This window comes from Pristis pectinata, chromosome 32 (genome assembly GCF_009764475.1).
Source record: "Pristis pectinata isolate sPriPec2 chromosome 32, sPriPec2.1.pri, whole genome shotgun sequence".
NCBI classification, from domain to species: Eukaryota; Metazoa; Chordata; class Chondrichthyes; order Rhinopristiformes; family Pristidae; genus Pristis; species Pristis pectinata.
Window position 1 is genome coordinate 16,700,298 of NC_067436.1, and position 20,381 is coordinate 16,720,678.

A 20,381-nucleotide genomic window follows, 5' to 3' on the forward strand; every position below is an offset into this window, starting at 1 on the left:
TCTCACCTTAAAGTCTGCCTTTAGAAATTCAGTGCAAAATTTACAATCTGAATACAGTTAGTTTAGCACTGATGTGGAAGAAGTCTGGGGAAAGCTAGCACTTTCAGCAAATAAATATTCACATTTTACCAGAGTGTCGTTAAAGAAAACTGTATATTCACTTTACAACCGTAATCATTTAATTAGGTGATGTAATGATGATTATGGGAAAGCAGGTGTAATAAACACTAGTAGAACAGTCTTAGCAAATCAGAATGTTAATCACAGAATTACTAATCTACAAATCAAAGAAGAGGCTATTGCTCCCATAGCAAAAAAGCTTTCCAGACCTATCCCACTTCCAGCTCTTGATCCATACCCTCAAAGGTTATGGCACTTCAAGTAATCACGGAATGAATGTTTCTGCCTCTATTGTTTCAGACCATGATTTCCAGGCCACCTACTGCTCTCTGTCCAGGGAAATAAAAATCCTTCCTCTCTTCTTTTCCCTCCACCACCTAATCTATGTCATTAGTTATTCACCTCTACAGTAAACAAAACAGATCATTTATCCATTGCATCCAAGCCCCTCAATATTATACATGTCAAACTTCTGTCAGCTTCTGGTCTCGAAAAAATAACCACAAACTATCTTGTTTTCCTTCATGATTAAGATTCTCCTTACCCTGGCAACACCTTCTTAAGTACGTCAGATTCAAGGATGACATTCTTCCACTCTGGTTCGTGGGTTCTGAGATAACAGATGAGGTCAGGTGGGAACCACAAACTCTTCCACAGACAGGAGGCAGGTGGATGGGTAGTTTAAGTTGGCATGCTCCTCCTGTTGTCTGCATGAGATTTCTGTGTGCTCCTCCCGCCTGGCCTCAAATGCTCCTGCTCCATTTTGAGCAGACATAGGCCAGAGATTTCCTACAGTCATATATTCCATGGAAGCTTTAAACACATTTTTGAATCTTTTCCCATGACAGCGTTTGAAATAGTCTAATTTCAGGAGTCTGGTTAAAGCAAATGCAAACAACATAGCTTACCCAATGTAACCAACTGTGTGTAACTAGGTCTCAATACTGGGGATGCTGGCCTGGTAGAGGACAATGGTCTTGGTTTGCTTATCTTCCAGGGGATTTGTAGGATTTCATTGGTGGTATCATTCCAGAGCATTGAGGTAGCAGCTGTAGGTAGTCTAGGTCTCAGAAGCCTATGGAAAGGCAAGAATCACTGCTGCCTGGTAGACCATAAGCTTTGTGCTTAGTCTGAGGTCTTGAACTTCTAATACCTTTTTTCTCAATTGATGAAAGTCTATGTTTAATGCGAGCTATGCCTTCAGGAGTCCTGTCATGAACCTTTATTGTTGGATAGCAGTGTTGCACAGCAGGGACAGGTTGGGTGAGAACCTTTGTCTTTCAGACATTGACTATGCTTGTGAATGAGTCAACAGCGACTCTGAGCTTGTCCTCTGAGCATAAATGCAAATACAAGCATACTCTATATTCTGCAGCTCATTACCAAGGCTTGGCTAACCTTGTTCTGCTCCTACAAACTCTGAAGCATAGCCCCACTCCAATGGGAAATTTGTAGGAGGCAAAGTGCAGCATTGTGACGAAAACAACGGAGGAAAAATGTTGGACCAATCACAGAGCTTTGTTTGACACTAGACTTCACTGAGATTGGCTTTGTCGTAGACTTGTTTTTTTTAAGATCAAGGCTAGTATGCCACCAAACTCAAGATGGAGATGAATTTCTGTGCACAGCTGTATTGAAAGAATATGCTCCAAAATTCCTGCCAGCTGACGAACTCAAATGCCCCAATGAAGTCAAAAAAAGGCCTTATATAGTGGCTGATGCTGTTTCCTGCATTTCTCTCTCTGTGAAGATCGTGTCTCCAGATGGATGAAATTCACACAACCCGTACCATGGCAGCAAGGACTGTACACAGTATTCTAGCTCTGGCCTAACATGTTTTACGGGTCTTCTGTTCTCAATTTCATACCATCTACTGTACATTCTCTCTTACTTACTCTCCCCAAATGAATTACCTCACAGTCGTGCTTAATATTTAAATAATGAATAAAATATCATTTACTATTAATATATTGCTTAAAATGTGTATTTTAATGATGAAACAATAAATAATGTGACCATGTGGTTGATATGCATCATCAATACAAATTAATTTACAAACCAGCTGATAACTATGATGATGATGAATCAATAAAACCAATTAAAGCAACTCAGTAGAAAATTAACCATAGCCCAAAATGTGACCATCAATAAGGAAAGTTGGTTTCAACAAGTCAGAACATTAAAAGAAGTGGTCACTTCCATACAGAGCATTTGGCAAGAATGTAAATCCTATGTCAAACACTCAGTGTACATGAACCTTACTCCGTCATTGCTATGGACTGCACTTGAATAGCTTCCAGAACTTTATGACCTTGACTACAGGGGCAATGGATTAAAGACAGGCGGGTATCCTTAGAAGAGTAGCCAAGAAAAGGGTTCTCTCTTCAAGAGCCAAGGCAAGAAAAATTTGAAAAACATACTAGCAATGAACTGTAGAGAATCTAATGCTGGCTATACACCATAAAGGATATTTCACCAAATTTACCACACATTTTTCCTACCCTGTCTGCTCTGTCATTTTAGATTAGTTTTCACACAAGAGACAAAACAGGGATACAATATTATGATATTGCTTTAAACTTCATACCTTGATGGGACAGCACAGAAGGTTAAAAATTTACCGTCTCCAGATTTGTTTTTATTTATTTTAAAGAGCTGACTGCCAACATACAATATTGCTCAAGCATTTACATTTGTTTACTATCATATAGCATACCTTAAAGCTGTCCATAGAAGCATCTTCATTCTGGTCGTTTAACTTTTCTGGTGTATCTGTTACACTATCAGAACTGGGACTGGTTTGTTCAAATTCTAGTTCTCCATTCTGTGAGACTGAAATTCCATTTTCCTTATCACTGTCATCCTTAAGACTCAGATACATAGTCCCTGACGACTTAGTACTGGCATTAGCAGCCATTGTGGCAGAACGCGACCGAGTCGCTCTTCCACGCTGCACCGTCTCCCATCCTTCAGTATCTTTCCTGTCTGTAAGAAAATGAAGAAAGAGAATATGTCTGCAAAAGAGTGTGGTAATCTATAGCTCCATGATCGTAAAAACAGATAGCATTGGAGCATGGCAAGGATCGAGTTTCCATCCATGAATATTGTAAGGTCCTAAGTCTCATGTGTACAATTAATAGTAATCTTCATGAATAAATATCTGAGCTTTACGGAGAGTGACACAATATAGACTTGTGTTCCAACTGCTCCAAAAAATAATTTTTTTCCCCCAACATAAAGCTTACATTCACAAAAATCACTGAGGCACTTCCCAAGCACTTCGTTGGTGCCTACACATCCAGCCACTATGGCTCATGATCTATAGGAAGAAAGATAATAACAATCTACAAACATTAAGATATTTGGTTTAAATACTTTGAATGAACCACTTTAAAACTTCCTGGAAAAAAATTTCTGATGAGTACATTAGCAACTATAATACACTAAAAAAAATTAAATCACTACTGCAATGTAATCTTTCCTAAAAATTAGTATAATTATTATTGAAAAGGAAGAACTAGTCAGCTATCTACGACTCCAATGGATAAAGTCAGAAAGCAATGCTGCAGAAGAATATTCCATGCTTGATCCTCAGCTAGACACCAGAATATAAATCCGACTTGCTTTATGACTGGGTGAATGGTGGACATCAGGTTTGGCCACAATGGTCTCTGTGATCAAACAACAAGGCTCGTGGCACCAAAACCTCACAACTTAAGCACTTAATTGTCTAGGATGCAAAACAATGAATTGTGTTGGTACCTGAAAGTGCTCAGGGAACAATAATCAACTTCTAATACAGACCAGGTGTCAAAAATAACAATTAACTGGTCAGTATACAAAATGACATATATCATGCTGAAGCTACAGGCCCATGTGAGAGATTGTGGTACATCATCTATCAAAGGTGCTAAACAAAAGAGTTTCAGTTTTCACCGTCTTCCACAAAGCTGATTACTGCCATCAAATATCAGATCCTCTGCTGTGGCAGGCATACAACGTTCCCAGTTTCTTCATATATTTATACTGTAATCATGTAGAAACTATGCATAACTGTGGTCAAACCCAGCAGATGTTTGTGAACCTGTTAGGTTTCACCAAGCTCTATAAACAGATGGAGGCCACCCTACCTGAAGATGAAGCTCATTTCTGCAGAACTGATATTTACAATATCAATACCAAGCTTTTCAAATGATGAATCCTTCAAACTGGAAGATTTGCATCAGCCTTGAGATGATAATAGAGGATGAATCAACCCATGTTGTTCTCATGTGCCAAGGAGTTACAGAGGTTTGCGGTAAAGTTATTGAAGAACAAAAAACAGAAAGGAGGGAGATATGTACACAGATGGAATAAATATGTCCATTTTTGACAAGTCAAGGAGGAAGGAAGAGGCTTCCAAGACTAGATCCGAGCAATTAAAAACCAGGTAAGCAGACACAACACAGTTGATGGAACGTTTTGGGGTATGGGCAGTGTAGAAAGCAGATGGAAACATTGTTTACTGCATACATCTCAATGTGCAATTTGAGATTTGAGACAGCAATTTAAACTGTGATTGGGAAAGAACATCACAGCTTCCTGTGCAGCCAGGAGGAAGGCTTGTGTGCCAATGCATCAATGATCATGTCAAGATATTCCCAATCAAATTGACATTGGAAAATCGTTCAACCATAAAGAGCTATACATCTTTGAATAGTGACATAACAACAGAAAGTGCAGGCAACACTCAACAGATCAGGCAGCAGAGAGAGAAAGAGTTAAAATGTTTCAAGTCAATGACCTTTCAGAAGAATTGAGAGTTAAATATCAAACGTGTTTTACATTGCAGAGAAAAGAGAGCAGTACAAAGAGAATGTCTGCTGTAAGGTGACCAAGAGTAACTGAATGACAGTGATGGTGGCAGTTGACAGGGGATGGTGATAGCTTGTTAATCACAAATGATGTCTGAAGATAAATAAAACACAGAAAAAGAGAGACAAAAAGATAAAAAAGCAATCCTGGAACAATGTGATAAAAGCAGTAGAAGCAAAACACCACAGATACTGGAAAACTGAAATAAAAAGAGACAATACAGGGAATGTCAGCAAGTCAGGCAGCATGTGTAGAGAGAGAAACATTATGAATGTTTCAGGTTGATGACCTTTCATCAGATCTGGCCAGTTCTGACCCATACTGGGAAGGCTGGTTCTGGGAAAGTATTACCCCCTGCTGGTTATTGGCATTCAATATTAGGTCCCAAGGGCAATGTGTCAGTTCAGATGATGAGATACTCTTCCCCAAGTTTATGTTGGGCATCATTGGAAGTGGCCAAAAAACAGAGGTTAGAGTGGAAGCAGGGTAGAGAATTAAAGTGACAGGCAACTAGAAGACAAGAGCAACGCTTGAAAACTAAATGGAGGTGTTCTTCTCCATATCATGAATATCAAATAAAGTATACTAAAATGGAAAAGGTGCAAGTAAATCATTGCTTCAGCTGAAAAGAATGAATGGGTCCTTGGACGATGAGGAAAAGGTAAAAGGGTTGGTGCTGCATCTCCTGTAGTTGCACAAGAAATGGAGTGAGTGTTGGTGTTGAAGGGACAATTCTGCACATTCTGGATGGAATAATCCTTCAAAATGCTGAAAGGGAAGAGCAGACAACAAGGTGCAGGTTTGGTTGATTACACTGTGGTTCGTGCAGGAAGTAAAAGGAAGACTTGGGTTACAATCCTATCAATTCTACAGACTCCCACAGCTATCTTGACTGCACCACCTCCTACCCTGTTTCCATAAAGGACTGCATTCCATTCTCTCAGTTCTTCTGCCTCCGTCATATTTGTTCCGATGGCAACATTTTCCACAGCAATGCTTCCATAATGAAATAGCGTTGCACAGCACAAAAACAGGCTCTTTGGCTCCACTCGTCCATGCTGACCAAGATGCCTATCTACACTAATCCCACTTTCCTGCATTTGGCCCATATCCTCTATTCCTTTCCTATCCATGTACCTGTCCAGTTGCTTTTTAAACTCTGTGACTGTACCTATCTCTACCAGCTCCTCTGGCAACCTGTTTCATCCACCCATGATCTTCTGTGAAAATCTTGTCCCTCAGATCCCCTTCAAAATCTTTCCCCTCTCACCTTAAAACTATTTCCTCCAGTTTTAGACTCCCCAACCCTTGAAAAATAACTGTGACTAACTACCTTATCTATGGCTATCATAATTTCATAAACCTCTATAAGATCACCCCTCAGCTTCCTGTGCTCCAGTGAGAACAATTTCAGTTGATCCAATCTCTCCTCGTAACTAACGCTCTCCATTCCAGAAAACATCCTGGTGAATCTCTTCTGCACTCTTTCTAGGGCTAGAAGTGTTCAACTAATTTTGCTCATCCAATGTTCTGGATCGCTCTAGTACAGCAAAGAGCTATTTGCCAGTCACAATGTCAATTCCTTTTAGTAAAAAAAAAAGCACGTCTTAGTAAAACTTGCATTCCGAGCACAACCTTCATTTTCATAAGCCTTATAAACCAAGCAAAGGAAGTGAGAATATAAATAACTTTCCTTGTGTCAATACAATGATTGAATATGTGATGTAAACAGGAGTCATAGGGTTAAAGTTGATGCAACAGAGATTTAGGGGAGATTCAATCCCAGACAGACTTTGCCTATGTCGCTTGAGACTGCCAGAGTGCCTGCCTGGCTGTGTTTATGCTGTAGCAGACTCTAGATAAAGCGATCACTTTATGTCGCAATTTTTGACTATTTTGTTTTCACTGAAATATTTGGTGAAAGTGTTGATATTCCCCAGTCCCACCACAGCAGATTTCTCTTCTGCCACATGTAGTAGAGCAAGTTGTAGAAAGGATGGCAATGTTGTGTTAAGATTATGAGTTTGTGTCATTAGTACTGTCACTTTTTATAGCATGGACACTTAGGGTGTGGAAACTCAACCAGTGGTAAAAAATAAGGCAAGTCGAGTTTTCAAAGTTGAGTTTAGAAAGAGCTCTTTTGAAGTACCCATTATTTAACATAGATTATTGGAATACAAGGGGATAAACTAAAAATATTAAGCTTGAAGACATTCAAGCATCTTTAAAGCTAATATAATTTTGCCTTGTTGTTAACCTGGAAGTTGGGTCAAAGATACCATCAGATGATGAGCCCATTTTAAAAAAGACAAGAGATGGTTGGAAAAGCTCTGGGTCTTTTGCATTCAAAAACCTCACACAAACTTTCCCACGTTTTCCTAAAATATCTAAGCTTAAGAATCCATTGTAAAATTAAAATATAAATAAAATTATGCATTCTTTACATTTCTGTTTGAAACATATAAATATGAAGGATCCAGCTATTAGTGGAAAGTTATTTTTAAAAAAACAATTTTTTTTTGAAGAGACATTAATACCCTGCATATTCTTATACCGGATTTCTTTTGTTTAAAGTTTTAATACCAAGTTTAGCTATGGTGCTCACTTCATCAATTGCAGTGGACAAAATAGAGAATTTATAATCCCAATCAACCTAGAATATTTTCTGACATAAACATCTATAAGATCTGAATTAATTTATGGATGTGTCTGATTCTGGATAGTCCAATGCTGTGTTATAGCTAGCTATGTGTTTAACTTAGAAAATGTAAGTAAATAACAAATGCCAAGTTCAAACAACTTAAGTTCAATTCTCCTTCAACTAAATTTCAATATAAAGAGAAAAATAAGAATATTTTTTGAACTGCAGCCAGAAGTTGTACAATTTTCCTTCAGTCCAGAAGGAAATATATTTCCCTTCTCATCTCCCTGATGGCACAAGTGAGCATGTAAAGCACTAAGATGATTCCAGGATTTTGTTTTATGATGATAACATGACTCACCATTTGGGTGCAATCTAATCCGCTGTGAGGACTTCTGAGTATGTTTTGGAGCCACAGAAATAGTTGTACTTGCTCCATTAGCTTTTACTTTGTCGGCCCAACTGACACCTGTTGGAGCAAGGCGAGCTGCTACCAAGGCTGGAGGAGCTGCCCTAAATAGAAAATATTTAGATTCAGATGCAAGCCATGAGGAGGAACAGTCACCAAAACCAAAGTATTCACTTGAGATAAAAAGGATGTTGAGACCAGGGTTCCCAATTTAGTTCCAAATAAAATCTCTAATTTACAATACTCCTCAACCCCTACATCTGCATACAGATGCTCCATACACCAAGCAGATGACAAATGCAAAATGAGAAAAAGGTTTAACTTAATATGCCAATGTTTCTAGCCCTAATTCTGCCTTATTCCAAATCTGCTATGCACTATAATTGGTAAAATAGCCATTGTAGTCACATACCCAACATAATTTTACTTTTAGACTCAAATTCTGCTAATTAATAATGAATCCAGTGAGGCAAAATGCAAACAAAAAAAATAGTTTTATATATATTTTAGCTGTTCAGTGATGCTGGATGCAGAGTTGAATAGTTGTTTGAATTTCATGTAAATCTGCATGTCAATATCAGTCAACATTTACAGTCCACTTTGATAATCAATAGTCATTTCCTGAGGTAATCCCATTACAAAATAACCAATGTATTGAACCAACTCTTCAGCAGTCTTCAACCACAATAAGTCGTAGACATCCTTCAGTGGCAATGTGTTTAATAAATTAAAAGGAGTCCCATGTAAGTAACATTAGAGGAGGATCAAACTACATGTATTAATCTCACCTTGGATTAATTTAATAAGATGGTATTTACAACAAAGAACAAAACTGTTAACATGTTAGGTATTGCATAAGGCAGTACACATACTGCATGTAAATAAACGGATTCAATTCCAGAAAGATCGAGTTCTGTGCAATCCTGTGGTCAGATTCAGCATCTTTTGACAACAACATATTGTTTATTTAAAAACATGTACTTTAATTTTTTTTAAAATGGAGATCAGAAAGCTTATTTTAAAATAACCAGCAACACTCCTTTTTCCCCACCATTAATCATTGCTAAAGAGATTCTTTGTCACAACAAAATAATCAGATATCAACTTCTCTATTTTTCCCTCCTATTTTTGTCTAGAGATACGCAAATCAATAATTGGTTCTTTTATTTGCAGAGTAATTTATATTATACATTAATGAAAGACACCTGAGAAGGAGTAAGATTTCATACCAACATTCGAGACACCTTGGTGGCACAAAGTCTGTTCCAAATTAATTTCAACATTAAGAAATGCTCACTTGTCAAGAACATCATCAGACAAAAATCAATAGAACACCACTACTGTACAACATAATCAGTTTATCCCAGTGTCAGGAGACTGGAGCTTCAGGCTCCACTCCAAATCCTGAGCATATCATCTAAATTGCTCTCCTATGTTCAAAACATTCAAGAAAACTCAAATCTATATATTCAGGTAAACAGCAAAATAACAGCATTATTGGAAAAGGAGGACATTTTCCTAGTGCCCTGGCTGACATTCTTTACTCAGCTGATAGTCCCATTATTTAGTTTAGTTGATCATTTATCAAGTTTGTTTGTGAGATCATATTATGCACATGTTGGCTACTGCATTTGCCCACATGACACTTGTTACTTTTAAAAACTAAAATATTAGATGGTAATTATTCTGGGATCTCATAATAGCATAATACAATGTTACACAGCTGTATGTAGTTAGTTTACCTGTAACATGTACAGAACTACAGAATGCTATGCAAACTGAACTCTTTGAAGAGTCCAGCAAACTGGTCTCAAATCATTGGACCCAGAAGTATAACTAGCTTGTAAGGAAGCCAGTATATACTGGCTTGTATATCCAGAGGAGGGATATACAAATGTTTTCATTATCAATTTATGAAAAAGGTAAAAGCATTGCTTACATGGTATTGGGAGCCCCGAAATTTAAACTTCTTCGAGCATTCGACGTTGTGCAAATTCTGTCTGCAGGTGGACTTGGCATAACGTGCCTTCCTGGTGACATTTTCCTCACTTCCCAGGCTAGAGACGTGGGTCTGCAACAGGTGAAACAAAATTCAGAACTTGAAGGTATGAGGTGTACATTACACTCTATACATTTATGGTCTCCATGTGCAATAAGAATATGGAGGCACCAGAGAAGGAACAATAACATTTCACAAAGATGATACCAAAACTGAGAGGATGTTACCTAGTTTCTTTCCTATAAATTGTAAACACGAAACATCCAATTTCACCTGATGACAACTCCAGGCTATTGTGCAAATATAATGCATCCTCAGAACAGATAACACCGATAAAGCGGAACTGCTGAAAATATTACTGTTATGGACAACAGATACAAATATTTCTCACAATAGCTGTTCAAAGTCCAGATACTGCTGTGACTGAGGAAGTGTGTATTCATTTTTAATTTTTTAATCTGCAATTTGTTTTTTTAAAAAACTTTGGCGAGTAGGGTTAAGGAGAATCCCAAGCCTGATAGGGTTCTTTGAGGAGGTGACCAGGAAGATTGATGAGGGTAGTGCAGTAGGTGTGGTCTACATGGATTTTAGTAAGGCGTTTGACAAAGTTCCACACGGTAGGCTTCAGAAGGTCAGAGGACAAGGGATTCAGAATTGGCTTGCCTGTAGAAAGCAGAGTGTTGTGGTGGAGGGAGTGCATTCAGATTGGAGGGCTGTGACTAGTGGTGTCCCACAAGGATCGGTTCTGGGACCTCTACTTTTTGTGATATTTATTAATGACTTAGATGAGGGGGTGGGTGGGTGGGTTAGCAAGTCTGCAGATGACACAAAGGTCGGTGGTGTTGTGGATAGTGTGGAGGGCTGTCGAAGCTTACAGAGGGATATTGAGAGGATGCAGAGCTGGGCTGAGAAGTGGCAGATGGAGTTCAATCTGGAGAAGTGTGAGGTGATACACTTTGGAAGGACAAACTCCAAGGCAGAGTACAAGGTTAATGGCAGGATTCTGGGGAGTGCGGAGGAGCAGAGGGATCTGGGGGTTCATATTCACAGATCACTGAAAGTCGCCTCACAGGTGGATAGGGTAGTTAAGAAAGCTTATGGGATGTTAGCTTTCATAAGTCATGGGATCGAGTTGCAGCTCTGCAAAACTCTGGTTAGACCACACTTAGAGTACTGTGTCCAATTCTGATCGCCTCTTTATAGGAAGGATATGGAAGCGTTGGAAAGGGTGCAGAGGAGATTTACCAGGATGCTGCCTGGATTGGAGAGTATGGATTATGAGGAGAGACTAAGGGAGCTAGGGCTTTACTCATTGGAGAGGAGGAGGATGAGGGGAGACATGATAGAGGTATACAAAATATTAAGAGGAATAGATAGAGTGGAGAGCCAGCACCTCTTTCCCAGGGCACCAATGCTCAATACAAGAGGGCATGGCTTTAAGGTAATGGGTAGGAAGTTCATGGGAGATATCAAAGGGAGGTTTTTCACCCAGGGAGTAGCTGGTGCATGGAATGCGCTGCCTTGGGTGGTGGTGGAGGCTGATACGTTGGTCAAGTTCAAGAGATTGTTAGATAAGCATATGGAGGAATTTAAAATAGGGGGATATGTGGGAGGAAGGGGTTAGTCTTAGGTGTGGTTTAAAGATTGGCACAACATGGTGGGGCAAAGGGCCTGTATTGTGCTGTATTGTTCTATGGTTCTATGGTTTATAAACCATACAAGAAAGGAAGTTTTCCCCAGTGCTGTCTAAACTTTGCTTTACTTAAACTTAACACAATTGGAAACTAACCCACATTAAAATGCAAATTTTTAACACAACTATTAATCTGGACCTGAAAAGTTGATCAAAATAATGTCATACCCCAAAACATTATAACTATTGGATGTAGTCTGTGTACAAGGAAAACTAGTAAACTGAAGGTGGTCCCAGAAAAATTGCAACCACATTCTTTCAAAAATAACCTACACATGTTGTACCTGGTTGAGCATTTGGCAATAACTACAAGTTTACTGACCAATAGATGGGTACTGGAATTATTACAGATAATGGGAATCAAATGGTTTCCTTCTGCACCATAAATTTCTGAATTTATAAGCAAAGTTTGAGTGTATGAAAAATATTGCACTGCTACATTTATATTACAACCCTAAAGGCTACGATGGGTGCTGAAATACCTTTCAATCAGCCCACTTTTTAATTTGTTGTTTTAAAACTGGATTTATAAAGTTGTGATGTAGAGTCATTATGGAATTCTTTTCCAATACCTCCATCTCAAGTGTATTAGCACTGGCTATTCTTCTAAAAGCAACATTTAGGACTGGGTGCCAATGCAACAGAATACAACTCTTTCATTTCCTTACTGAAGGTCCAATGTCAAATGTGGTGTTCTACCTGTTCTGTGCATCTGTCTTCTCCAACTTTTCCTGGAGCTGCAGCCAATCTATCAATGCCTTGAAATCACGCACATAGTTATCCAGCATCATCAGGACTTCCTGAAAAAGATAATCATTACAGTTGCATTGCAAGTAGTGTTTCCTGCACATCCCTGCTCTCACACAAAATATAAACTGTGCTAGCATACGTTAAGGGAGCAGATCCCTCTACCTTGAAACACGAAACTTGCTGTTTTACCAGTGACAGTCAAACATCCAGAGTGTTCAATTCAGTTTACTATTTCTTTCAAAATTAAGCCATTAAACCACTAAAATGCACCAGAAAAAAATTCCAAAATGCTGTAGCTCTAAAACCCACACAATACAACTTTATTTTGAAGTTATACTATCTACAGTCAAAAGATGACAACTTACTTTTATTTGATATACAGCATTCATGTCAAAATTTATTTGTCTGTGTTTTGGGAATGTGAATTCTGATTAACTTAGTGCTATAATATCTAGACCCAAGAAATTTCAATGTTCGATCTTAAAATGCATTTGGTCCAACTTCTTCAAACATGCTTACTGTCGACTGTGCAATCTAAAATAACATTAGTCACCATCACCAAAGGCTGAACCCATCCAATTTCAACCATTCTGCTACAGTCCACAACAGATTATTCTTTTCTAGAAACCTTCTAGATATCCGAGGTATACTTCAATGAACTTTTGTTCAGCAAGTGATAAAATGTATAACTTTAAAGTTAGAGCATTAAACGTGAGAAATTTGTATGACTAAGCAAACTGCCACTTTTGTATTTAAAACTATGCAAAACTCTTCGAGTTTGTACTGGAGTCTCCTTAAACTCTTTTCTCTCACCTTCAAGAAGCACAAAGAACTTCATAACGAAGATTAAAGACCAGTTTTTCTGCTCCTCCAGCATCCTTCTCTTCCTCCAATCTAGTTATCATACTCTTAAATGTTTTCCTCCACCTTAATACTGACCCTGCATCTTTTTCTAGTTACCTTCCTACCTCCTGCTTTACCCTCCCATATTTTCAAATGAGACCTTTTCCTGCTTTTCTGACACTATTTCTTCTAAATTGTGAACTACATAAACATACAAATTAGAAGCAGATGGCACTTCGCCCCTCAAAACTGCTCTGTTATTCAATAATGCAGCTGACATAACTGCAACCTTAACTTTGCATTCTGCCCTACACTTGAGTAACCATTCATCCATTTACTCATTAAGCATCTATCTACCTCTGCCTTAAAAATATCCAAAGACTTTGCTTCAAGGGCCTTTTGAGGAAGAATTGTCCAAGGACTCTCAACCATCCAAGAGAACAAAACATGTCTCAACTCTATCTTAAATGGACAACAACTTATTTTTAAGCAGCAACCCCTAGTTCTCCCACAAGAGAAAACATCTCAACATCCATCCTGTCAAGATCCCTCAGGATCTTTTGCCTCAGTCAGGACACTGTTGGAAGTATCCGCTTTCCTCTTTTTGCTCCTATTAAACATGCTCTTGAAATGGTACAGGCATCTTGTTTTACGAAAAAAATGCTTCTGTATCAAAGATAATCCACTGCATAATCTTTGATACAGAAGCATTTTTTTTCCAGACTTCAACAAGAATCCACAACACATGCAAGTAATAAGGCCACAATGGCCTAACGGAATTTAATTGTGTTATTTTAGGAAACCTATCACAAAACAACTGTTGGGAAAACTTTGCCACAAATACTAATCCATAAGCTCTCTGCAAACAGTTGCTAAATATTACAGGATGCAATTTTTGTGAGAAGATTTAATTGATTATGTGAATTTTGTCCCCTTAAAGAGTAAACAACCCAAACATGATGTGCCCAGAGGTAGTGTCTTAAGGCTTTTAACAGTATGATGAAGAGATGCTGGCTATACTTCATCTAGAGGTGACAACAACGGAATTAAGGACACACAGGAAGCAAGTTGGCAACATTAGAAAGAAAATGTTTTAAGTGCAACTTTCCCATTTGAACTTTGCTACCATGATAACCATCCCAGCAACAACATCAGATCTTTAATTTTTGCAGAGCCTAGATTCTGACCACTACTGTATGTTTACTTTTAATTCCAACCTGTTTTCTTATAATTACAATCAGTGATTGATGCCCCCAGTGGCAGCCATCTGGATTTCCTCTGCAAGATTTGTTTAAAACTGGCACAACTATGAAAACAAATTCGTAGCTGCTGATAAACATGACAACTGTCAGCTTAAAGTCAGGTTCAACAGGTTGAATGACAGCCAAAAATACTCTCAAAATAGATCACTGGTGTTATCCTTTTGAACAACAAAGAAAATTCTCAAAAGACTACAACTGGAGAATTCAAATCCTACTGCTAACTCAAGGGAATGCAAATTTGAAGTTTCATTTTTCTCCTGTTTCTCGATAGTTACATTATAGATTTTGCTGCTGCTTTTCCTGAATTGTTCGAAGAGGATTCAATAAAGTCATTTGGGCAGCATGATAGCTATTGCTATTCACAAATCATCCAAAAATCCAATGGCTTTGGTTCAAGCATGGAATGACAGCAATGATAATCTATTCTTGCTCTGATGCTGGCTTAAATTTTTGCAAAACTATGATAAACTTATCTCTGCTATTCACAGACCTTTTCCATGCTTGCTAGATGTTTCCGAAGAGATAATTCAGCCACATTTTTCAACTATCTTTTGTCATATTAATTCTTCTTTAATATCTGGTACCTGTGCATAACTAACTTGGTCCTTGGCTTTTGTCAATAAACTGCCAAAATCAATAAGGAACACTGCAAATAGTAACATCATCGGCCACTACTGTTTCCTGCCCTTAAGACAATACACCAACATCAAATGAAATATTACAAGATTATCATTTCTACTCGTTAACCACCTATGGCTCACCACATAAATGCCTTACTTAAGTGGGTGTCGTTTGTGCATGCACTTGAGTCTTTTATTTATGTAATTTGTGTGCACATGTGCAGTACTGAGGAAATGTCAATACCCAAAACGTTTAATAGCCTGCCATCGTCTCAGACTCTGACAGATATGTTCAATGCTCACCATCATTTTCTGCTTTTTATTTTAGGGTTGTATAAGAATGTCTGTTGCCAAGACAACAATATAACTTTGATTGCTGTGTTAAAATGAATATAAAAACACTTCCACTCACCAAGCAACAGAAAATTCACCAAACTCTCATAATAAAAACAAGTAATAAATCTAGACAATTTAATTTCAAAATAAAATTATAAAAGTAAGCATACTCCCAAGTTATTGCTTTTATCAATATGATGCATACTTTCAATTAATAACTATACCTTGGAGAAGATGTACATTAAGATTAATGGGTATACTGTTCCTTATATTGGAGAATTGAACCTAACCCATTATAGTCAATGCAGAAGAGAAATTACTCTATTAACATTATGGTTCAGATTGGATAATACATTGCAACACAAAAGCCTACTGCATACATCTTCAGTTGAGGACTTAAATAGAAACAGAAATTGCTGGAAACATTTGGCAGGTCAGGTAGCATCTGTGGAAAGAGAAATAGGGTTAACGTTTCAGGTCTGAGACCATTTGTCAGAACTGGGAAAAAGTAAAACAAATTAGTTTTTCAGGAGCAGAATAGCTGGAGGAGTGATGGAGTAGAGCAAAGGGGGTAGGGCGAGACCAAAATGTGTTAATATGGCAGTTTGAAGCACATTATGCTTTTGCAATACTAATGGTGAGAGAACGAGTCAAAAATCACAGATGGATGGCTAGCAGCAATAGCCAGTTCTGCGATAGAACATCAAAAAAAGGTGGATTACCGAAAGCTGAAGGATTCAAAATGGAGTTCTGAAGGCTGCAATGTGCCCAGATGGAGGATGAGCTGTTGTTCCTCAAGCTTGATTTGGGCCTTGTTGATACCACAGACAAATAGATCAGAGTGAGAGTGAGAGTGGGATGGCGAATTAAAGAGGCAGAAAACTAGAAGCTCAAGGTCACTCCAGTGGACTGAATGCAGGTACTCTGCAAAGTGAGCACCCAATCTGTGTTGGTTTCTCCACTGCAGAGAAGGCCACTTTGCAAACACTGAATACAGTAAACCTGATTTAAAGAAGTGCAAGTGAATCACTACTTCACCTGGAAAAACTTTGAGTCTCTTTATGGCGGGAAGGGAAGAGGTGAAATAACATGTATTGCAGTTCCTGCAATTGCATGGGAAAGTGTCACTCCAAATATACCTTTGCTCATTGCAGTCAAAAAGTTCTATTTTAACTTCATCAGTCCACAGGACTTGTTTCCAAAATGCATCAGGCTTGTTTAGATGTTCCTTTGCAAACTTCTGATGCTGAATTTTGTGGTGAGGACGCAGGAAAGTTTGGAGAAAAAAGGGTGCAGAATTTCATGAAAAGAACACCTCCCCAACTGTTAAGCACAGGGGTGGATCGATCATGCTTTGGGCTTGTGTTGCAGCCAGTGGCACGGGGAACATTTTACTGGTAGAGAGGAGAATGAATTCAATTAAATACCAGCAAATTCTGGAAGCAAATATCACACCATCTGTAAAAAAAAAGCTGAAGATGAAAAGCGGATGGCTTCTACAACAGGATAACTATCCTAAACACACCTCAAAATCCACAATGGACTACCTCAATAGGCACAAGCTGAAGGTTTTGCCATGGCTCTCACAGTCCCCCGACCTAAACATCATCGAAAATCTGTGGATAGACCTCAAAAGAGCAGTGCATGCAAGACGGCCCAAGAATCTCACTGAACTAGAAGCCTTTTGCAAGGAAGAATGGGCGAAAATCCCCCAAACAAGAATTGGAAGACTCTTAGCTGGCTGCAGAAAGCATTTACAAGCTGTGATACTTGCCAAAGGGGGTGTTACTAAGTACTGAGCATGCAGGGTGCCCAAACTTTTGCTTCAGGCCCTTTTCCTTCTTGTTATTTTGAAACTGTAAAAGATGGAAATAAAAAAGTAATCTTGCTTAAAATATTAAAGAAACGTGTCATCTTTAACTTTATGCCTCTTGGAAATCAGGTCATCTTTTACTTGCTTAGCTATTCACAGTAACAGAAATTTTGACCTGGGGTGCCCAAACTTTTGCATGCCACTGTATATATACTTCAGCCCAATTAATTTTTGTTCCAAGCACATCAGTTTTTCAAACTAGAGTTCCATGTTATAAAAGGTCTGAAGGACAGTGTTCATAAGCTTATCCATGGCTTCTATTCTGTTCTCAGATGTTTACTCCCATAAATAATATTGAGAGCCTAGACCAAGACACATTTCAGTATGAAGTCAGGGTCAAGATATGTATATACTTAGCCCCTCCCCTATCCAAAGTATACGCAAGGAAAAATCCACCATCTACCTTTATTCTGAAGCATCCTTTAACATGCAGAGAAAAGGCATGCTGATCAACTGCTAGCTGACAGCCTGGTAGTATTTTCTTCTGCTCAGTGTTATCTGTTCTAATCAGCTCCAAGCACCCGTAACCTAAAGCTCATTTGGTGAACAAGGGAATACAAACAAGGCAAGCAGCTGGAGTGGCCCCCGTACTCGTTGGTGCGCATCTTTCTCCTTACAGTGATGAAGGCCATTTTGTCAAGGAGGACAGCAGAGAACAAAAGTGGCTCTGAAAACACCGATATAGACAGGCAGATAACGAAGTATAGACGTACAGCTAAAATTACCAATTAGTTTACCAATTGGCTGCAACGGATTCGATTGGTTTGTAATTAATTCCAGTTACTGGCGCATACAGCAGGACGGTTGGCGCCAACCCTTTGTCCTGCTGACATACAATACCAGTGCACAGGGCCCAAGGGTCCTGGACATCAATACCTCTCTCTGCCTCACCTACAGCAGCCAGTGCAGAAGATATACCCTGTGGTGCTGAAACAGTGGAAAGTTCTGCCGCATGAGAAGACGCTGACAAGAAAGGAGTCTTTATGAGCTAAGCAGTGTAAGAGCAAGCTTCTTGCTGAAATAAACTCCACTGTGAGACAGGTTTTCTTGTGTATGAAGGGGATTTATTTTCTGAAGGTCAAGCCTGCCACACAGAAGCAACACTGAAGTACAACTTTCAGGCAAATTATCATCCACTAGGACATTCCTTTACCTGGAAAATTGAGCTCTCTTTTCATTTCTTTCCTTGGAAATGTACTGTGACTGTGAGAGAAACAGCAGCCTCATTCATAACATATTGTACAGCACAAGTAACACGCACCCAGATTATCTTAAGATGGTACAACAGCCACTGCAGGTACAATTTCTCTGTAAAGTACAGTACTGATTGTAGAAGCATGTTTTCTTTGACATTGACGTGTTTGTAAAAAGATAATCGTATGTCATCACTCATTTTTGTAACAATTTCCTACATTAGTTCAGAGACTATTATTCTGTAGAAAATAATGCAAAAGCTCACTTTATAATACTCTTATTTTGATTTTTCCCCCCTTTAAGTGTTCTCAGTTATAGGATTTCAGTGGACAACTGTATTTTTCCATCTTTTAGTCATGCATATGTATTTGCAGAATCTTAGATTGTTACACAAGGTCGCCTCAGTTATGTTGTATTCAATAGTTCTTTTGGTTTCCATCACTCTTTTTAACCTCAATTCTGGCTATGCGTAAATGTTACCTTACCTCAAATTAGATATAAATTGCAACACATTTGTAATTTAGTTCAAATGAACTCTGGTAATATCCTCCACAGTGGCAGCAATCCTAACCCTATTTTCCTGTCCTGTTCCTATACCTCTTTAACCCTTTTCAACTACTTATTTCTCAATATTGGCATCTCCTCTGCTTCAATTGTTCTTACATCGCCTCACATCCCTTAGTACCAAAAAGTTTCTCTTTTGTTTCTGTTTTCTCCATTCTGACATAAAAACTCAATAGGCTCACTGCACGCTTCAAAAGCATTGTTATTTTACAACCTATAATAGCCATTATGACACAAATTCATTATTATACATGTAACAGGGATCAGTAATTGGTTGGAAGGGGGAGGAGACAGACAGAAAGGATAAGGTGTTGTCTATTGATCAGCAGGATGTCTCAATGGATGAGAGTGCAGCTTATCATAGATATTAATGACAGATTAAAGGAATAAAAGATGTGTTTTCAAATTGGTAAATGGCTTCAATAAAAGGCACTATAAGTTATTTGGATGGGAGCAGGAAGTTATGAAAGGATACAGACAAATGAAATGACTGGACAAAATTATGGTTCTGTGGCGTTCAATATAGGAAATACATTATCATCCTCTGGATCTGACAGAGACTTCAAAATATTTATTTAATGCACAGATACTACAGGTTGTGCAAGAACAAAAGATTTGGGTGCTCATGCAAAAAGAAAGCACTACACTAAAGGCTAGTGCAGGAAGTAGTCAAAGAGGCTAATGGAATGATGGCCTCTATCTCAAAGGGATTGAAATTCAAAAGTGAGGAAGTGATGCTTCAGTTGCACATAACTTTATACAGACCCATACTGGAGTACCACCTGTATTAAGCCGCAGGCATTTGGCCTTGGAAATGGAACAGCACACACTTACCTGGGGTTTAAAGTGTTAAATCATGGCTTGTATTCTCCCTTCAGTTTCAAAGTGTGAGAGATAATTTAATCAAAGTACCTGCAACAATCACAGTATTCACTAGAGTTGATGCAGGCAATCTATTTTATGACAGGAGAACCCTGAGCGAAAATATAATTCTCGAATTGGAGCTAAGTTCTCAATGAGAGAAATCAGGAAACTCATTTTCCAGAGAATAGGTAGTTTGAAAGTTGAAACTCTCTCTTTCAAAATATAAGTGCTGTGTCAACAGAAATATTCAACACTGCTTGATGTGTGTTAACATATTTGGACAAACTTGATTGACCAACTGGACCTTTCCTGCTGGTTTCATACACTTATAAGGGTATCAGGGTATGGAACAAAAACAG

The 20,381-nt window shown here is 38.4% G+C and overlaps 1 protein-coding gene across 4 annotated transcripts in view; it reads right to left on the bottom strand.

The window, feature by feature from the left end:
• The window catches only part of scaper (S-phase cyclin A-associated protein in the ER), a 276,699-nt gene that overhangs the window by 214,370 nt on the left and 41,948 nt on the right, over window positions 1-20,381 (bottom strand). For all 4 annotated transcript variants that reach the window (XM_052042536.1, XM_052042537.1, XM_052042538.1 and 1 more), the window contains exons 5-8: window positions 12,416-12,516; window positions 9,964-10,095; window positions 7,977-8,128; window positions 2,837-3,105 (exon numbers count right to left, since the gene is read on the bottom strand). In XM_052042536.1, coding sequence (XP_051898496.1) covers window positions 2,837-3,105; window positions 7,977-8,128; window positions 9,964-10,095; window positions 12,416-12,516 — 654 coding nt within the window. The remainder of the gene's footprint in view (window positions 1-2,836; window positions 3,106-7,976; window positions 8,129-9,963; window positions 10,096-12,415; window positions 12,517-20,381) is intronic.